At 38.9% G+C, this 13501-nt stretch overlaps 1 protein-coding gene across 3 annotated transcripts in view; it reads left to right on the top strand.

The window, feature by feature from the left end:
- unc13bb (unc-13 homolog Bb (C. elegans)) overlaps window positions 1-13501 on the top strand; it is an 86545-nt gene that overhangs the window by 53049 nt on the left and 19995 nt on the right. For 2 of the 3 annotated variants that reach the window (XM_079582551.1, XM_079582552.1), the window contains exons 9-22: window positions 273-545; window positions 627-717; window positions 4679-4725; window positions 4833-4911; window positions 5567-5641; window positions 5727-5946; window positions 6019-6246; window positions 7095-7236; window positions 7314-7483; window positions 9026-9141; window positions 9214-9377; window positions 11559-11709; window positions 11804-11872; window positions 13412-13501. In XM_079582551.1, coding sequence (XP_079438677.1) covers window positions 273-545; window positions 627-717; window positions 4679-4725; window positions 4833-4911; window positions 5567-5641; window positions 5727-5946; window positions 6019-6246; window positions 7095-7236; window positions 7314-7483; window positions 9026-9141; window positions 9214-9377; window positions 11559-11709; window positions 11804-11872; window positions 13412-13501 — 1915 coding nt within the window. Of the gene's footprint in view, window positions 1-272; window positions 546-626; window positions 718-3745; window positions 4017-4277; window positions 4301-4678; window positions 4726-4832; window positions 4912-5566; window positions 5642-5726; window positions 5947-6018; window positions 6247-7094; window positions 7237-7313; window positions 7484-9025; window positions 9142-9213; window positions 9378-11558; window positions 11710-11803; window positions 11873-13411 lie in introns of those variants that run through there. The other variant, XM_079582553.1, reaches the window with a different exon arrangement.

Consider the following 13501-nt stretch of genomic DNA (forward strand, 5'->3'; position numbering starts at 1 on the left):
AGTGGGGCGGTTGGATTCACACTGACCCAAACGTGCCGCTCTCGGGTTGAAAGTCCCTTAAGGCCGACCTAACTAGAGCCTGTGTGAAAGCGGCCAAAGTGTTCATTGTTCATTGTGTTTGCACTTGGGATTTTGGGCTTATAAGTTATTGTTGTCAAGATTCTCATGGATTTTTATACAATTTATTTTAGTGTAGCATTATAAATTATCTCTATTTTTATGTTTATTCTGTGTATATAACTAACATTGTTTCCCCTTTCTCAATATTGTAGTCCAGTGGAAAGTAGTCGCTTTGGTTCATCTGGAAACTTGAGCCAGACCAGCTCCCAACTTAGTGAAACTGGCCAGAGCACAGGAGGCTCAGAACTAGAGGAGTCCTTCCACTCTTACCACAGTGCAGGCTTCCATCCTTCTGCGAATGGGCAGCCACGCACCAACAATGGACATCCTGTTTTCAATGAAAATGAACTACGGACCTCTGCTGATGAGAGGCAGACCCTGAAAAGTTCCAATTCATCAGAGAGGGGTTCATCAAAGCATTTGAAGTGCGTATTTCTGCATTTTATATCTACCTTTTCTGTATGTTTTCTTCACATTATTGTAATTTTGGTATGTTTGTAATATAGGTTCCATGATGATGGTCCACCACTGCCTTTTTCCCCTTCTAGACTCCGTTGGCTAAAGGCAATCAATAGAGTTAGAGTTCAGATTCGTGAGGTAAGATCGGCAATGACATACCCCCCATCTCTTTTTATCAAAGTGGTAGAATTTTACCCCTCTGTTTGTATTCAAGTAAGGTAATTTTATAACTTTCTTAAAGTATTACATTATAATCTTCTTGGACATTCCCTCACTAGCAATGTGGGAAACCAAAAGTAGACTTTTCAATTCAACTGGATTGGTATTTCAAAGCAATCACAGTGAGAGCTCATTTTCACGTAAATACAAAAATTTCCTTGATGTACTTATTCAAATTTTTTCCACATACATTGTCTGCTATAAATCTTTCTATATCTTGTAATTGTATGTGGCTGTAGTAAACCTATTTTCGTTGCACGGTGTTTATCTAGATACACTGACTGACTTAGAGTCACCTTCAAAGAATATAAGAGAGATTTCACATTTAAGCATTTATAACACTCTGAACAATTGGGCTGTGAGAATATACTTGGGGTCTTTAACAACACTGAAAACTCTAAATTCAATTAAGAACATTGTAAAATCATATAATCATATGTCCTTAGCCAATCTAAGAGAGAGTGAGAGAGGGGGAGAGGGATAGAGAGAGAAAGTGTGCAAGAGGGCAGGACAAGGAGGGGCAGGTTCTCAAGTGAGAGTAAGCCGCTTTGAGTTGCTCTGGTCTGTTACTGCTGGAAAGTGCTACATGATGTTTAACATTTCATTTGAGGAATTCTTCTATAGATTTGTTCTTTCTGTAATGATGACAATGAAGTTCAGTTCTTTTTCTGTTTCACGAAACCACTGTTCGTATGGATATTGTTATTACAAGATGCTGTTTCAAGATAAATTTGATGTTTTGTTGTTTCTCCTTTAAGGTAAGCATCTTTGATATGATGTTGATATTGAACAGTAATGTCATTTCCCCTCTATAGTAGTATTGATATTTAACCAACTATTAACTCATTATGGGGGCTTTGACTGAGTGTAGAAATTATGTTAATGTTTCTTGGATTTCTTGGAATTTAATGGGTATAGAATGACTGCTTTATCAGGCTATGCAGCTGTTGGCTGAGAACGCATAGTGTACGATTGGCTTGTCTTGTAATTACCGAGTTCACCATGCCTTTTTAAAGAATTACAATTACAGTGCTCTCTGCAGCTGCTGGTTGCCATTTATGGCTGACGTGTGAAATTGTCTTTTTTGTAAGTATAATGTATATGTAACATAATTTAATTGTTTGTTTTTTTGTCTATTGTGTATATAAAAATGTTTAGAACAAGAAGCTCCAGTGGAGGATTGAGGATGTTTACTAAAGGACATGACAGTGAACAGGATGAGCCCTACACTAAAGGCGCTGTTCCTTCATCCCCCAAAAGAAGAGAGCATGCTAGAAAAAAATTGAAGAGCCCCAAGGCAGCAAAAGTACAATTACATAAGTGCCTACAAGCACAAGAAGAACTTGCTTTAGATGACTTATCACTCTCCAACCCTGGACAGAAATCGGACACACACAGTCATGTTGGAAACAGAACTACCGATTCTTTGGGTGATAGTGGTGTTGGGGAGGATGTCGCAACCAATTCAAGTGAAGTTATGAAGAATGAGGAAGAATGCCAAGGTTCAGCTAATGTTGTTGAGCATATAATTAAAGAACTCAATGGCATCAATAAGATTCAGGAAGAAATCTCAGATTTGAGGGACTATCTGACGTCTGTGCGGGGATCTGTGGATGAAGTGTCATGCTGCGTGGATGCTGTGCTGAGTGAAATAGGTGAACTGTACTGTGCCACTTCAGCTACACCTCATTCTAGCCCTGTTCTTCAAATTCCAAGCCTAAATCAAGGAAACCTTGACCGACAGAATGTGGTAACGCCTCTGCATTGGGGAGGAGAACTTGGTTGTATACAGCCTCAATCACAACCACCGCAATGGAACCGTGATGTTTCCCAATGGAACAGGCAAATGGGTCGGAAAACAATGCACTTGGCTCCACTAAAAGGAAACCCTTTTTGTGCTGAACCTCATTTTGGCCAAGACTGCCAAAGTGCCTCCTCTTTATCACCATACAATAGTTTGAGTAGCCCGCAAATTTGTACAAAGTATGGAAGTTGGCATAGTGCTGGCGGCCAAGAACATTGGTTGGAGAAGGACATGCACAGAGGAGAGGCGTTAGAATCGGGTGTGTGGGACAGTGGTGCTAAGGAGACACAAAGCAGTACGTCTGGCCAATCTTCACAAAACAGCTCTGAGCATTTATCTTTGCAACACTACAATTCGCCAAGGTCTTCAAGTACGATGGACTGGGGACCTTTTACACAACCTGTCGAAAACAATTTAGAATGTGACTATATCACAAACTGTCCATATTTGTGTGCGTCGGGTTACCACACTGCATCCTGTCCAAATGAAGAAGGTCACGGACCATCGAGAAGCCTGAGCTGCTCTACTGTGCATTTGACTGATTGTGATGATGGTTATTTGGATACACAATCACACTGTGAAGATTGTCCATCTTCTGGTGACACTCTAGATCTAGGATCTGTGGACAGTTTCGATCAAGACTGGACTGATCCTAGCTTGTCTAGGGATGATACTCGAGAGTCTTTATCACAGGTTTCTTCAGAAGTACCTCAAGAAAACACGTCAAAGTCCAATACAGTTACCTTTGATGTTGCAACTTTTACCAAGGCTGTATTATCTTTCCAGTCAACTTTAAAGGGGGCATTTAACAAGTTTGATGTGCCAAACACTGATGTTGTTTCTGCCTTGTCTGACCTAATGCAATCTAATGAAGAAAATAAGACAGAAAATGATAATGATTTACAATATAAAGACATTAGTCCAACTGAAAATGAAAAACATCTTGAAACACTAAATGATGAGAATAAAACCTCAGCATATAGTATCTGTGAGACACAGGAAATCTCCTTGCAGGAATCCCAGAGTGAAAAGTGTGAATCATCATGTGGTCTTACTGAATCACATTCTTTAGAGGTTTCGAGTGACGATAACAAAATATCTACTACAGAAGTCGAAGAGTCCAATCCAGTCAAACCAGGGAGTCCAACAATTATGAGCCCATTGAGCTCTGAAGAAATGAGATTGAGTTCAATCAGTGAAGACCACATTCTTGAGAAGACTGAATCACAAAAACCTATAGATCCCAGTCACAGAGAGCGAATAGCAAACTTCCAGAGGATACTGAGGGAGAAGAGGCTGACGCGTAACAGACTTTCAAAATCTGCTCATGGCTCCCAAGGATCTTATGGCTCCCAAGGATCCTATGGCTCCCAAGGATCGCAGGGATCACAATCGCAAGATGAGTTTGTCTTCGGTAAAGTTCACATTTTTATAGATTCTGGATAGTTCTGTATTTTCTTTGTTCCAATTTTTTTTTTTTTTTTGCTTTTAAATGATCCCGCCTTTGTGTTTAGCGGCTTTAGAGAGGTTCTAAAAAATAAATAAAAATATTATAGTTGTTATTTTTTATTTCCACACAAAGTATACATTACAAAATACAGTACTATCCCTAAAATAATATATTTTTTTGCATCAAATGACTGTATTCACTTCCGTTTGTATTGGTAATTTACAGATATTTGGAGCGCTGATTTTCAGGTTACCTATTTAAATGTATTTGTTGTTTTGTTTTGATAATTATATCACTTCATTTTTCCAACAGCTTGTGCTTGTTTCTTGGGTTCGTTCTTTCCATTGCCTTGCTTCATAATCGTGCTGATGGCCTGTTCTCTCAGAAAAATCCATCCTGTAAAATGAAGTCATATCATGACACGTCATACACACACGTTATGGACTTTATTTCATTTGAATGTTAAGCATGTACACCGCAAATTGTTTGATTGTGTCTATACCGTTTTGTTTTTGTATGTGTTTTGTCAACAGAGGGGTAAAACTACCACTTAATGTTTTTAATATATAGCTCTAATCATCTGTGTGCTGAGAATTAATTGCATCTGAACTTGGATTTCTGTGTAGAGTCGTGAGGATGAACCTAACTTAAAGCAAGCCTGGGTTAAGCCAGGGTAAGTCCAGTCACACATGCCCTTTTACTTACTATATAGTGTGCACCTTTTTCTATGTTATTATGTTATGTCATCCTTTTAAGCAGTTTGTTTTTTTCAATCACTAGTGGTGGATCTGGTCTCTATGGGATTGATAGCATGCCAGACCTACGCAAAAAGAAGCCAATCGCACTGGTCAGCGATGTGGTCAGTACACGTTTTTGTTTCCTTTTCTACTGAGCTAATTTATATCATGTTGGATTTTATATTACTGTAAATCTTAGTAAATATTGTATGTGTAAGTTATGTCTGTGTAGTCCATTTATTGTGGAAGTAGATTTGTTTATTTATGGGAAACACAAGTGTTTCGAAAGACAAAAGTAAGGCATCTAATTTGTCTCTCCCTCCTCTCTTAAACCTCAAACTATTCCCCACTCTTTTGAATGCGCTCATTCTCGTTGGTCAGGCTATGGTAAGTCCTGTAGAAACATGTTCCCACTCCCTTCTGCTTTCCCATGTAGTTAAACTAACCCTCACTCTTATTCACCTGAATAGCATTGTAATCTATTAATGCAAAGGTTTTAGAAACAGTTCTGCATGCTTCCTTTTTGGTTCTTGGGCCTTTAGTCATGGGTTCACCTTTTTTAATCTTTAGGGAGCTGCTTTATACTGTGGGTAAAACCACAGGTTACTAACAAATTCATATACATCTATTTTAACACTACTGATCTTCTATGGAAGCAGACTTGTCATTCCCTAACACTTCCTGACCGAATAGTAACACTAAAGGTTTACTTGGTTGTGGGTTGTATCAGTGGCTCATCCAATTCTTTGAATTATTTTTTTAATGTATCATCAATAGTCGCTTGTCCAAGCCAGAAAGGCAGGGATTGCTTCGGCAATGGCTGCAAGGTCATCCATAAAGGATGAGGAACTGGTAAGTCACAAAAGTGAATTTACCTTTTTTATCTGCTTTAGAATTTACTTACTAATCCTTTTTTCCCTTTACTCTCCCTGTGTAGAAACATCATGTGTACAAGAAGACCCTACAAGCGCTCATCTACCCAATATCTTGTACAACTCCACACAACTTTGAAGTCTGGACAGCAACAACACCAACGTACTGTTACGAATGTGAAGGGCTGCTGTGGGGAATCGCCCGCCAAGGCATGAGGTGCTCCGAGTGTGGGGTCAAGTGCCACGAAAAGTGCCAAGAATTGTTGAACGCCGACTGTCTGCAAAGTTAGTATTATTTCAAAACCAAATCCTGTAAGTGTTCATCATGTCAGTGTAACATTTCTGCTCTGTGTTCAGGAGCTGCTGAGAAAAGCTCAAAACATGGAGCGGAAGATCGGACTCAGAACATCATAATGGCCATGAAGGACAGGATGAAAATCCGGGAGAGGAACAAACCAGAAATCTTTGAACTGATTCGGGAAATGTTTGCCATTACCAAAAGCCTTCACGCTCAGCAAATGAAGACTATCAAACAAAGCGTCCTAGATGGAACATCAAAGTGGTCTGCTAAAATTACAATCACAGGTATAATACTGAATGACATTTTTGGATGGATTGGACTGATTAAGAAGTGGTAAATCATTCTTAATACTCCCATATAATGCCGCATGTTTTAATGTTTTGTTGATCAAAAACATTCCTGCAGTAATACTGCATATTTATCTCCCTCTTTCACTCTCAAAATGCCAACCCATTTTTCCATGATGTTCCTTCGTGCTTTATTCTCTTGACACATTCACAAAACTTGATCTGATCCCGTCCGTGGTCATACTCGTTGTGCTGGTCAGCATGTTTGCCAGTGCATATCTTCTTTGTAAGTTTGATTTTGCATCGCTGCCCTGGTCACAAACAAAAGGAGGAAGTATGTCCTCTACTGACCATTTTATAATATTGTCCAACAGAGACAATGCTATAAAATGCTCTTTTAAGTTATACTCAGAGATGGTCAGTAATGAAGGGAATTTAATTTTTGGGTACTTTAAATATGTTGTATTTATGTTGAGTGAAAAGTTAATTTGGCTCTTGTAATTTGCTTGTTTTAAAAGCCTTAAAATGCACACTCCAGAGCAGTAAGTGGTGCGACAAAGTTATTAATTATCCGACTCATTTAAACAGATTTGTACTACATGTATTTAGTACTTTCACATAGTAAAAATTATACTGAGCAACTTTTGCTTTTATTGATGTAGTGTATGACCAGTATAATGAAACCAAGTCCACTTTGACCTTCAGTCGTTGCCACAAAAGTTATCAAGACTAAAAGGTATAAAGTACTGAATAATCCTGAACAAAGCATGATATAGGACCCTCAAAGGATTTTTTAATGAAATATCATGATTTCATAAACATCATCACTTTCTTCTCTTCTTTAGTTGTTTGTGCTCAAGGACTTCAGGCCAAAGACAAAACCGGGTCAAGTGATCCATATGTCACTGTGCAAGTTGGAAAAACTAAAAAGAGAACAAAAACCATTTATGGCAACCTCAATCCAGTTTGGGAGGAGAAGTTCCACTTGTAAGTTGCTAATTTGAAGTTTTCAGTAGTTTTTACCTACATACCAGTACATCTGACGTTTGTTTTTGTTTTTTCAGTGAGTGCCACAATTCTTCGGACCGAATTAAAGTCCGGGTTTGGGACGAGGATGATGACATAAAGTCCAGGGTGAAACAGCGCCTGAAGAGGGAGTCCGATGATTTCCTTGGTCAGAGTATTATTGAAGTTCGGACACTGAGTGGAGAAATGGACGTCTGGTACAACCTTGGTTGGTAACATTTTTATTTCAATTTCAATTCAACTGTTTCTAGGTGTGTAATGGTGCAGGTGTAGAATTGGTGCTATTGTAAATTAAAACCCTCAAAGTTTCATATCAGCCTGGCCTTACTAAAACCATCACTTTTCTAAACCATTGCATTTGTATCTTTCATGAAAGATCTGTGTGTTCTTCCAAAGCCCAAAGCATCTTGATTTAAGTGCTTAGATTGACCTCGCCATCGTAGCAATAAATCTGCCCAGGGAACGTGACACTGAATGTAAATGTGCTCTGAATATGTGTCAGTTTCCTAAAATGACAGACATGATGTGTCTGATATCATGTTCATCATAGCAATAAAAATGTTCATGTACTTCATTAGATTAGGTTAATTTAAAGTCACATCACACTTGCAAAGAATGACTGACGACATTTACTAGGGCTAAAATGGTTTTGGGATCGCAACGCGTCAAATCGCAAAGGCTTTTGCTGGACAGATTGAATTGTACTCTTGAACCTAAAGACAATACTGACGAGAGCTAGATATTAGAGATTAGATATTTCCCAAATGGTTCAGCCCGTGCATGCACACCCCCGTTGATATGTCGTCTTCCATCGTTCCCCGTGTTGGACGATGAAGTAGAAACACTTTAGTCGGAAATCGATCTCTTCGCGACATGTACAAATTACCACTAATGAGGGCTCTGTCAGGGCAAATGGTAGGGGCGAGTTGCCAGGCAGCTTTCTTCCAGCTCCAAAGCTTTCGGTGGTCAAACGCCTGCTCCCCCTCTCTCCCTCCCTGTCTCTCCTGCCCTCCCTAGCTGGACGAATTTGCTGGTATTAAGGAACACAGCGTGACAACACAACTCCAACAATAGAGCTGCCACTGTAATGGTCGGTCCTGTGTGAATAGGCCTCGTTACTGGCCTTCATAGAAATTTGAATTGAGGCATATTGTTTGATGAGTTTTTATATTACCTTTGGGTTCTCTTTTTAGCTTTTTTATTGTATTTATTTATTCTTTTAGCGGTGCTTGAAATTTTTAACTGGTTATTTCAGTAATTCATAACAAGTGGCTCAAATGGCAAGTTCAAATCAGACTGAAACTCTTGTACCAACTGTTTCAGTACAGAAATATTACTGGTTAAAAAACATCGAACACACAGAAATCGGTATAAAATATTGTATAATGCAGTTGTACTTTAGAACAGTGTTTCTAAACTGGTGTGGCCTCCAATATTTCATCATGACAAGTCGCGACACCAAAAATATTGATTTCAACTTTGGACATTTTTAGCACGTTTGCAGCATTTCTTTGCAGAGTTCAGTTGATTTATGAATTGATCATAAATCTTTCTATAAAAAAAAATTGTTAAAATGGTCCCGTGACCCACTATTGGGTTCCGACCCACTAGTAAGAGAACCACTGAATTAGATAACTGTCTTCTTGGAACTCTTTTTAAGACGGTTAAGCTGTGAGGACCCCCCAAGCTGTGCCTCACTTCTCATTACAGGATCTGTGCTGAAAAATGTGTGCTTTTTATTATTTTACAGAGAAAAGAACAGATAAGTCCGCTGTCTCTGGTGCCATCCGCTTGCAAATTAATGTGGAAATCAAAGGAGAGGAGAAAGTAGCTGCATACCACATCCAGTACACATGCCTGCATGAGGTACCGATGTCTACTACATAAAAATCCAGTGTATTCCAATTCAGTGACGCTAACGTGTCCTTTTCCCATTAGAATCTGTTTCACTATTCGACCGATGTGCTTGGCCAAGGAGTGGTCAGGATCCCAGAGACTCGAGGGGACGACTCCTGGAAAGTCTACTTTGATGATGTGCCTCAGGAAATTGTGGATGAATTTGCAATGCGTTATGGGATTGAGTCGATCTATCAGGCCATGACGTGAGTAATGGATTATTGGTGTTTCCGATGTCTGAAAAAAACATAATCCCTAAAGCCACAAAAAGAACATAGCAACATTTCATAATCTCAATGTTTCCATATTTCTATTTGCTTTTAATTAAAGGCAAGGCAAGTTCATTCGTAGAGCACAATTCATACACAAGGCAATTCAAAGTCAGGTGCACAAAATGACACGAAGGCAGATAAAATGAATCCAAAAAACATCAATATAGTTATTAAAGATTAACATTAAAAGCAAAGATTGCAGATAAAATACTTCCTGTTTTCAGCCTGGATTTAAATTATAGGTGAGGTGAGAATTGCACTGGGCACATTCTCGCTCTGTTGTCATTCACAGCACATGTGAAAAAGAAAAGATAACATTAAATATTATACTTTCATGTTTTTACATAGAAAAACTTTTTTTTTTTTTTTTGCTGTGCTGTGTCAATATTGGCGTTGCATAAAAAGGTTTATATTTTCCCACGAAAGTGTTAAAGCAGTACTAAGTAACGTGTTTACCTTAATAAATCCTTTTCGTAGTCCCTGTCGGGGTAATACAAGTGTTTATGGGATGATTGGGGGGTCTTTCATCTCGCCCTTGTGTCTCTGGCCAGAAAACGATGTTTGCAACTTGACTGCCACCGGACCGGAGCAAGCAATACACACTAATGGAATCACGAAGAAGAAGCTAGCATGCTAACGGGCAAAGCTAGCTGTGGGCTAGCGTCACTTTAAACAGTATTTACAGCCAAGTTTGAGTGAAAAAAAACTATTTCCATTGTATAATTAGATGTACAATATCCCTCTCTCCCTTCGCCTTTCCTGTCAGCGTAGTATTTACTCTCCAAGACAATTAATAAGTTAAAAAATCGTAACTTGCTTCGACACCTGCAGTTACGCCTATGGCCTCTAGGGGCAAGAGTTACTTTTAAGTTTTTTTAAGAAAGCAGTGCGTTGGGAAATGAGGAAAAGAAAAAATGGAAGATAATGCTTTTTATGGCCCTGTTTCCATAATACCCTATTGCCAAGAAAATATAAACCATGTTTCCAGGTAATTTACAGTCTTCATTCTGGTTTGAGGTTGTGGCATAGGTATTCATTATCAACCATAGAATAAACTAAAATAAACTGTGTGTCATCTTTCCATGTAATTACCTCACTTCCCATGATATCACATATCCAGACACCATGTTATTTCCAATTTATTTCTGTAACATGCTACCCCATTATGAGAATTGCATCGTTCATACCGAAGGGGAAACTCATGGTCATTTCTGTCGGAGAAATCCAAACATAAGGAAAAGCGTTTCAAAGGTGAAACAAATAAATAAAAGATACATTGCTGTCTGTGTGAAGGCGTCAGTATTTAAATTCCCTCTCAATGAATTAGTACCAGTGAAAGACCATGCTTGCTCCACATGCCTGTTAGCTCAGCCCATCCATCACACAAAGCACCCTCCAATGGACCATCCCTCAGCCTCAATGTGCCCTATAACTCACAGGCTGATGGAATGACCTCACACCAGAGAAATTGTTATGACACAGGCACGTGCACTCACCGGCTGCAGCACTGTCTCTGAAGTTACATTATGTACAGTATATACCGGTATTCCTTTTTATTTAACAAAGAAAAATAATAATCAAAAAATAATCGGAGTGAGTAATTTCCCTGCTCCCCAAAGCCATTTTTTTTTTTTTTTTTTTTTAATGATGAGGCAAGGGTACAAACTAGGGCTTATTCTTCTTTGTCCTACTCCTGCTTTCACTTTTCCATGTGCTGCATGTGGCAAAGTGCTCATGCTGAATCATCTGTGAGGGCTGACAGAATAAAAAAAGAATGACACGCGCCTGTTTTTATGAATGAAGCGTTTCACTCCATGGCACTCTAATGCATATTGAAAAATGTAAAAAAAAAATGAATTATTAATATTGTCTTCCGTATAGATGTTTCTTTGCCTGCTTAAATAGTTTATTAGTTTATTTCAACATTTCAACAGCTAGTTTCCATCTGTAGTCCCTGAGCTTGAGGTTGGTATTCATGTATTGGTAGAGATCTGACCCCAGTTAAACCACTCCATAGATAACTTTTGTGATTTGTTTAATGTGACCACTCGAATGTTGTGCTTTTGATTGCATTTTTTTTCTCGAAGCCCTATATGTGACTGTTTCTATTTGCAGACATTTTGCCTGCCTCTCGTCTAAGTACATGTGTCCCGGAGTCCCCGCTGTGATGAGCACTTTACTGGCTAACATCAATGCCTTCTACGCCCACACCACCGCCTCTACCAATGTGTCTGCCTCCGACCGCTTCGCAGCCTCCAATTTTGGGGTAAGTACAATACACACCCACTCGTGCAGGGAGATGTCTGTGGCTGCAGTTTGAATGTAATCTGTTGTCGAATTGTGCTTTGTTCTACCTACAGAAAGACCGTTTTGTGAAGCTCTTAGACCAGCTGCACAACTCTTTGCGGATTGATCTCTCGACATACAGGGTACGTCAAACATCTCCATGAGCCTAGGATTTCAATGAAAGTCGTCAATTAGCACAGAAGTACTAAATACAATGACAGCACTGGGGGTCGATCGCCCGTCTCAGAGCCCCGTCTCTGCAAATGAACAAAGTGCGTCCTCTGGCTGATTGTGCCCAGGAATCCACACACGCCAAAGTGAATCAGGAGGTACAAAGAGTGCTCTGGTTATTTTCTGCCACATTCGAACTTTACTTTTAATCATCTGGAGGGGGAGATGCGTGCACCTTCATTTCCACTGGGTGCCAAAAAGTAAAATAATAAAGAGAAAAAATGAGAATGAATAAAAGAAATAAAGATAAAATCAAGGCAGAGATATTCACAGAAGTATTTTATTTACAGCTTTACACTTTACGCTCTGTGTGATAAACACCACACATCTATAGGTACATCTGCTGCCCTGCCCTTTAAAAGCAACTCACAAAAGTGTAGATGTCCTTCCTTCAATGGTAATGTAAATACATTTTGTCTGAAGTCAATATAAATCACTGCACATCTAAAATATATGATTCTTCGTTTGTAATCTATATTTCTTTTTGTTCTCATTCAATAACACTGAATAAAGTTCTAGAAGGTCCCGGGTTTGATTCCCACCTGGACGGGGCTTTCTGTGTGGAGTTTACCGGGTACTCCGGTTTCCCCAACCACTAAAAACATGTACAATAGGCCAGGATGACTGATTTGTGTGTGTGAATGGTGGGTCGAGGGACCGTTGGCGCAAATGAGTGCAGTCGTAACATTGTCAGTGTCCCCCAGAGGAAACTGAACACCACGAGTATGGGGTGAATGTAGGGCTGAAACAACTAATCGATTAATCGACAACTAATCTATTACTAAAATAGTTGTCAACTATTTCAGTGATCGATTTATCGTTTTCTAGTGAACACAGACTAAAATAGAGCAAAAATGACATGACAATTATGTATTTTGGATGAAAACCTACTTTATTTTTAAAGTGAGGGTCTGCAGTGTTTTGTACATTGTAAATTTCATAAATATCTGTCTTTACCTCGTCCAATCAGAAAGCAGAATTAGCACAAAGAGCCTCCTACAAACATCTACTTTAAGTTTACTCCATCAACATGTCCTCAAGCGGTGCCACTTTAGCTTTATGTGGTCAAAAAATTGAAAAAATACAATTTCCATGCACCTTTCACAGCCAAGCGATTAATCGATTAATCGTGAAAATAATCGGTAGATAAATCAATAATCAAAATAATCGTTAGCTGCAGCCCTAGGTGAATGTACAATTGTCTTACTGTATGTAAAGCGCTTTGTGACTATGTCTGTGAAAGATATATAATATAACGATATATAATCTACTTTTTCCTTTTTCTTCATCTTTTATCTTCTTTTTTTCTTTCTATTTTCTTTCTTCTTTTTCTTTCTTCTTACTTCTTTTTTTCTTTCTTCTTTCTTCTTCGCTTGTGACATAGATGTTGATTTACTTTGTAATGTTCATCAAAATAACTGTGGGGTAAGACTTTGATTTTTGCTTTTTAGAATCACTTCCCTGCGAGTAGCAATGACCGTCTCCAGGATCTGAAATCGACGGTTGATCTTTTAACTAGCATCACTTTCTTCAGAATGAAG

The sequence above is a fragment of the Gobius niger genome (genome assembly GCF_951799975.1).
Source record: "Gobius niger genome assembly, chromosome: 2".
NCBI lineage: Eukaryota > Metazoa > Chordata > Actinopteri > Gobiiformes > Gobiidae > Gobius > Gobius niger.